Here is a 7,641-nt window from a genome sequence, read left to right on the forward strand (position 1 = left end):
TGACCGCTCTGCAGTCAGAGTCAAAATAAGCTTTATTGTCAAAGACCATATGTACAGTCATACAAAGGAATCTGAAACTGCAATGTTCCCATGGCCCTCAGTGTACACTAAAACAATATAAAGATAAAAATAAAATAGCAGTCTTATGTACAACACAATGCAATACAATACAATCTTATATAAACAGCAGTGTGCAACACAATCATAGTGATTGTGGGTAAGTTTCAGGGGGCTGGGGGGCGCAGTCAGTGAAAAGGCAATGGTGGTGGTTTGGGGGTGGAGGGTTCAGAGGGAAGAGGTGAATGCAGGTCTGGAGTTCGTGTATGTGAGAGCATGGAGTGAATTCAGCATCCTGACAGCCCGATGGACGAAGCTGTGTCGCAGCCCGGAGGCTCTTCAGTCTCCTTCCTGATGGCAGCAAGCTGAAGAAGTTACTGGAGGGATGAGTGGAGTCACCTGTAATGCAGTGAAAATGACGGCCCCAACACCAACAGCGTTTTATAGGTTTTTTTATTTGCGCTGGTTTTTCACTTGGCAACTTTCCAGCTGCCCTGCTTGTAGCACACACAACCATACACCTCAGGTCCTGGCACATCTTTTACAGGGGAGACGTGATCAGTTGATGGAGCTCAGGTGTGTGTCAGCCTCCTCTGACACGGCACCCTGAACCCCCTTCTCCACCCCTCCCCTGCAGCTGAGCCACAAACCACACCCTGCCACAATAACATTTTTGCTTTAAATACAGTTAATAACATGCATCAAGCAGACAAATGTTTTTAAAGCCTTATTTTGGGATAAAGTCACATTTTAAGTGTCTTTCTCATATTTGATTGGTGATGTTATACATGCAACTTTTATGATGTGGTGACTGCAGAAAATAAATATGATAATTGTTCCAGTAGTGTTTGAATGCACCACATGGCCTGGGCATTTCTGTGTGGAGTTTGCATCTTCTCCCTACAACTGCCTGATGGATGGCCTAGATTTTCAGTGTTTCACATTTTTCAGCTGAAGTCATTCCACCATGAACTCAAGTGCCCTCACACAGCTCTGCATAAAACACCACAAATCACTTTCATGCAGTGTGTTTTTTTTCCTCTCTTATATCTGTATTATACAATATTGGAAAAGTCTGTCAAAATGGCACTGAAAGATCAGAAGTGTCTTGAGATTATTGTGTGAATCTACAATGTAAAATACACACTTTTATAAATACTTAGCAAGAAGCTAAGGGGATAATAAAGTACAGAGAAGCAGGAACAGATCAATTAGGGGGGAGGTAATAGAAGCCTGATGAAAGGGAGGAACAAATAAATCATGACATTACAAGATGTCAGTGGTCAGACTAAAGTGGGGTCCCTCCACATCATCTAAAGAGCCATGGACCCTTTTTCCTACTGTGCTTCTACTGTCCTTGCTCACTGATTAAGTCATGAATCTTTCTGTTGAATCATTTGTTGACTCTTCCTGTCCCACGAGGGCCTTCTTGAGAGTGTTTATGAATCTTATATGGCTCTGTGGCCCGTTTCATTGCCCAAAGACAATTATAAAACAACACAGCCTCCTTTCCACTGATGTATCCTAATAACACATAAATTAAAGGACTGTCTCTCGAGAAAACAAGAAGAGCTAGCAGCTAACCCACTCCAAGGCTAACCGTTTGCAAAAAGAAGAAAGAAAAGAAATTAAACTCTGTTTGTGCAACTACTTACATTTTTTTCCAAATTTGTAAATACTTTTTAAAGACAAACAGAAAAAAAGGGGCATTTGTTTTTTAAATAAATATCTTATTTAATTATCCAATACAACTTTGAATATACAATGCCTCATTATTCTTCTGTCTGATTTTAAGTAAGCCAATATGATTTACAAATAAAAGTTTGCCAGCAAAGAATTTAGATTGAAATACCAAAAAGAAAGGAACAAACAAGAGGGTGTTTTTGTGTCACATGAAAGGCTCCTCTCTTCAGCTCAAAATCCATCAATGAAAAAGTTTCTCATACTGAAGCAATGTGCGGCTCTACAGGTTTTACCTGCAGCACCTCTGCAAAGCCTTGTCCAAACCAGCAGGTAATGTCAGCCGTGTCAAGGGTGAAGAAAAAGAGTCTGTCCTTGCAGCGAGTCCTCCTGTAGACGGATCGGGGGTCTGCTGACAGGACCCCTCTGATGGCAGCGACTGCCTCCTCTGTACTGCGCAGAAACTTAAACTGGGGTCTGTGGCTTTCAGACAGTCCTGTGTGTTACACAAGTTTGTTTTTCAGTCTCTCTGCTCACATATGAATGAAGGCTTTCACATTAATTACTGATACAACAGTGCCCCCTTATGGAGACAAACATACAGTGCATCTGGAAAGTATTCACAGCGCTTCACTTGTTCCACATTGTGTCATCTTACAGGCTTATTCCAAAATGGATTAAATTCATTTCCAACTCAAAATTCTACACACAAACCACCATGATGACCAAGTGAAACAAAATGCTTGAAAAATAAAAAACAAATATATAGCATGTACATAAGTTATCACAGCCTTTGCCATGAAACTCAAAATTAACCTCAGATTCCACTGATCATCTGTCAGATGTTTCTACAGCTTGACTGGATATGATTTAGAAAGGCACACACCTGTCCACATGCCGTAAGGTACTATAGTTGTTGGTGGATGTCAGAGCACAAACCAAGCCACAGAAAGATTTCTGCAGCATTAAAAGGTTCCAGTGAGCACAGTGAGCTCATTATGCGTAAATGGAAGAAGTGTGGAACCACCCTTCCTACAGCTGACCGCACGGCCTTCCTGGGTAATCAGAGCAGAAGGGCCTCAGTCAGGGAGGTGTCCAAGAACCTGACTGTCACTCCTACAGAGCTCCAGTGTTGCTCTGTGGAGAGAGGAGAACTTTCCAAAAGGACAGACATTTCTGCAGCATGAGACTTATATGGTGGAGTGTCCAAAGGGAAGCCAGTCTTCAAAGGCTGATGACAGCCCACATGGAGTTGCCCAAAGATGCCTAAAAGACTCTCAGACCTTGTGCACCGTCACTCTCCATTCAACCTGACAGAGCTTGTGGGGCACTGCAAAGAAGAACTGGAAGAAACTGTCCCCAAATAGTTGTACCAATCATGTAGCATCATACTCAAAAAGACCCGAAGCTGCCAAAGGTGCTTCGACAAAGTATTGAGTAAAGGCTATGAATACTTATGAACACTTTTGTTTTTTATTTTTAATAAATGTAGTTAATTTCTGAATTAATTTAATGAATTGCAAGCCAACGTTTATCCCTTTGTCATCACAGGGTATTGTGTGTACAATTTTCAGGTGAAAACTGAATTGAATCAATTTTATAATAAGTCTGTAACAAAATATGAAAACAGTGAAGCGCTGCGAATACTTTCCAGGTGCGCTGCATCTCCCATGATCTCAGTCATCTTACCTGACAGGTGTGCAGGGATGAATTCTGCCAGCTCCCTCTCCGCGTGAAGGCTGAATCGCACATCCAGACTTGCGACAGGAGGCTCTCTGATCCAGCCTGCGATCGTAGTGTAGGCTTCCTCTCCGTAGCAGGGATGGTCTACTTCCAACAAAGGTGGTTTAGTTTTAGGAGAGTCTGAACCTCGGTTCTTACTCTCAGAACTTAAGAAAACGTCTTGGTTCACAAAAGCCTTGACCTCCTCCAGCACATTACTGAGGTCTTTGGACAGAGAAAACTGAGCACTGATATGAGATGAACCTGTTGCGTTAGTATTCGTTTTTTCTTCTGGGAGGAGATTCCCCACATAATCACTCGCTGCTCCTCGATCTTCTGTGTTTAACTGCACATCTATGTCTGATCCTTCAGGGAGGTTAGTGCGGTTTCTCTTGTCGTCATTCATTTGGTCAGTGTTTGAATTACAGGGCTCTGAGTCCTCCTCATAGCTCCTCCGGGTGTCGGGGGAGTCATACTCTGGGATATAGGGTTTGATGTCCAGGACTGGGGTGCCTGCAATCATATCAATGTCTGACAGGTGTAGAGTATCACCTAGAAAATAAAGAAATGCATTCATATTCATATACAGCTAAAACATCAACAAAACTAGGTCAGAGTTTAACCAGAGTCTGCTTAAAATAGTGAGATTTAACAAGTGTAACTATTAGTACAAGTGGAAAATTACCCTGTGCTTCAGACAGGGTTCAAGCAACAAATCAGTGCAGCTCCCTCAGAGAAATAACTCAGCTCAGATCAGTACACACACACGTGTTTAGTGACACTGACCGTGTATTTTGTCGAGCTTTGCCAGTGTTAGGCCCAACACATTCGGTCGATGAGGACTGCGTGTCGAGTACACACCGACTCTCTGCCCGTTCAGCCTGGGCGGCCTCACTTTGGCTTTGTAGCTCAGGTGGCCGTTTTTGTGGAAGAGAAAAATTATCCTGCAGAGGCCAGATGACAAAGAAAGGCAGATGATGGGAAATAGTGTTTACGTGTACATGCTTAGTTAAAATGAGTAAAAAAATATCTTGCGAGTTGGGTAACAATATTTGGTAACGTGTTGTACACAAACACACACACGAAACCTACCAAACATGGGAGTATTGCTCCAGGCCCACCAGAGCGTGCTCCGGGTTGTTGAAGACACTCGGCTGAATTCGAAGTTCTGCCCTTGAAGGGCCACAAATAGTGGGCTGCCGGGGAGTCCCGTTCTTCACAGAAAAACAGGAACTAATGTAACCAATTGGGACCGTTTGGATGTCCCCTGCAAATGATAAGAATATTAGGGTCAGGTTTTGTAACACAGACACTGTGTCTAACTTGGCCTCCAATTTATCCTTTGCACTCACTTTTATTCCACAAGTGTGTTTTGTTATTTATTTTTAAAAAAAATGTGTATATATATATATATATATATATATATATATATATGATTAAATTAGTTACGGACTTGATGACAGACAATTCAAGTCTTTGGCTTTAGAGCAAAACAAATACTCTGAAGATGTCAACATGGTTTCCTTCTTTCTATTTTGGTCACATTTTAGAGGATACATGACCAACCCTGTTAGCAAAACGACACTGAAACAATGCTGACTTTTCATCTGAGTCATCATCACGGTTAAAACTTAAATTTTAAGGCTAAATTAATGTTGGAGCAAATTTAAATTCCTGATGAAACCTGACAGTGTGGTGATAATCAGTCACAGTGAAAATCAGTGCCCCCGTCTCCAAACCATTCACTCTTGCTGGTATTATTCTGCCTTTGTTCACGATTTCAGCTTTATTACAATATTAACCAATGGTGCAAAACCGATCAAGAATCACTATTCAATGCAGGGTCAGTGAAATTTAAGTTTACAGCACAGGCTTAATCACATAGTTTCAAGTATTGGTTGCTGTGTGGGAAATGATTACCCAAATACATAAGCCAATAAAAAGAAAAAGTGCCATGAGTTTCACTCATTAGCTGACTCTGCACGCTGAACATCTCTGAGCCAAAAGTGTTATTTTGGTAGGTATAATTGACGTATTGTTATAAACAGAAATTTAAAGCAAAATAAAGCCTTCCTGAGTAGTGCTCTTTGTTTTAGGGTTTATTTGTTTCTTCCTCTTTTGGTCACACTTTATAGCACAGCACATCACTAAAGGCGTAATTCTTCTGTGGTTAAATGAAACTTTTAGGTATTTTATTTGACATTACAGTGTAATTATATTTACCTACAAATACTTAAAGGTAAGCACACAAAAACAAGTGGGTAACAAGTCAGTGGTTTGGGGGGGTTTAATAGAAAACAAAGAAATATTTATAATGTAAGTAAATGTTAGAAATGCGTAAGTACAGGCTGTACAATGGAGTGGCTTAACCTTACCCAGCAAGAGTATTTTACAGCAAAGGAGACACATATTATATTGCAAGTTTGTACAGCACAAAGTAAAAAAGGACAATTAAATAATAGAAAAACCATCATGCACATCAACATGATGAATATTAAATAACAACATAAACAATAAAGATGTAAAAATTACAATGTAAAGTGGAAAAATATCGGCTAGCTACAAAATTAAAAGGTAATGACACACTAAAAATTGTTATGTCATAATTATAACTGATTACAGTATAACTTGCATCTTCTTTCCTGTAAAATACCTGGAAGTTAAGCAAGTTTTAATCACTCCACAATACAGCCTGCAACACAAAAGGTACAGCATACATATATATATATATTAAATATTTATTTATAATATAAATCACTGTTTTCCTGTAAAAACATCTCAGTCTCTTATTCTAGTGTACTACCTTTAAGTATTTGTAGGTAAATATATTTAGATTGTAATTTCAAGTAAAATACACTGAAATTCCATTTAATTGCAGGGAAATTGCGCCCTTAGTTGCGGGCTGTGTTACTTTTTTTTTTGGTGGAGGGAGGGCTTAGTTTTTGTAATTACAAATGTTTGTGACGCTGGTGGTAGCTACCTCGCTCTAATCCTGCTGGCGACGGTGGTGAAGGTGGTGTAGGTGCTGGAGCTTTAACTTCTTCGCTGAGTCCAATCTTCGACACAGCAGCCTGAACCGCCAGCAGCTGTTTGCGATGAGCTCTAATTGCACTGTCTAGCGTCTGCCTGTTAGACAAGATGTTGAGAATGAGCGTGTAATAATAATGGGAACCCTGAAAAATACTAAAAATAAAAAAGGCCAATGCAAAACAGCACACGGCGTTTAATTTGTTTAGTTCTTGAAATAGCAAGAAGTCTCTCGTGAGAAAAACACGTGGCGGTGCAAAACCTACATACCTCAGGTTCTTGATTTCTTTTCGCATCACAGAAACCTGCTGGTTCAGTTTATCCATGTGCTCGGAGCAGCACTCACACAGCGGACTCATCTTACTAACACAAAGACAAAAGACAGCTCTGAAACGGTGAGCTTTTAGCGGCTGTTGTTGCTCCTGAGACCGGAGAGACTTTGTCAACGCGGAAGTGCATGCTAGACTTTATTGTTGGCCAACCAAGAGTGCTGCACGCGTTAAACTGAAACAGGTCGGCTCCTCTGAATCCCCTCTGTAAGTCTGTCATTGCTGTGGGTTCGTTGGTTTGGGATTATTTTTGCTGCCGTTTCGCTTAAATTACCCGTCCATCATTTAAAAATAATGTGTAGTTACATGTGCTGCACAAAACACGCCATGATGAAGGAATGTTTTCTACCAACAGGGGGCAGCAAAGACACGTTTACAGTCTGCTTTTTAAATAAATAAATATTGGCAAACCATAGCACAAACGAAATCAATGTAATGTCGTATATACTCAGTTGTGTTGTCTTTATTGGTACATGTGCATATCCTGCATTTGTCTAGCCCTGAATGGACTAGTTGTTCAACAGGTTTGGCTGTACACAATAAAAAAAAAACCCAACATAATGTATTGTAATTTTAGGTATTTGAAGTTAACCTCCCCTCAACACCTACAGGGGATCATTGCAGCTTAAGCACTAATGAATCTTTCGAAATCACTAACTAAAGACTTGTATATTAATATTACACTAACATATGTACAGTCACTGATCACTTTCTTAGATATACTTGTTCAACTTGGCAGCAACTCAGTCCATTGGGCATGCAGATGTGAATAAGATGACCTGCTGAAGTTCAAACTAAGCATAAGAATTAGAAAGAAAGTTGATCT

At 40.3% G+C, this 7,641-nt stretch overlaps 1 protein-coding gene across 1 annotated transcript; it reads right to left on the reverse strand.

The window, feature by feature from the left end:
* Positions 1-20: 20 nt before the first annotated feature.
* Positions 21-7,147, reverse strand: trmo (tRNA methyltransferase O). Its single transcript, XM_080879781.1, has 6 exons — positions 6,757-7,147; positions 6,440-6,585; positions 4,552-4,726; positions 4,246-4,403; positions 3,427-4,011; positions 21-2,233 (listed from the first exon to the last, which is right to left on the reverse strand). The coding sequence occupies exons 1-6, from the start codon at positions 6,843-6,845 to the stop codon at positions 1,998-2,000; spliced, it is 1,389 nt and encodes a 462-aa protein (XP_080735907.1). The 5' UTR covers positions 6,846-7,147; the 3' UTR covers positions 21-1,997.
* Between the last annotated feature and the right edge of the window lie 494 nt (positions 7,148-7,641).

Source organism: Rhamphochromis sp. 'chilingali', assembly GCF_963969265.1.
Source record: "Rhamphochromis sp. 'chilingali' genome assembly, chromosome: 4".
Taxonomy (NCBI): Eukaryota; Metazoa; Chordata; class Actinopteri; order Cichliformes; family Cichlidae; genus Rhamphochromis; species Rhamphochromis sp. 'chilingali'.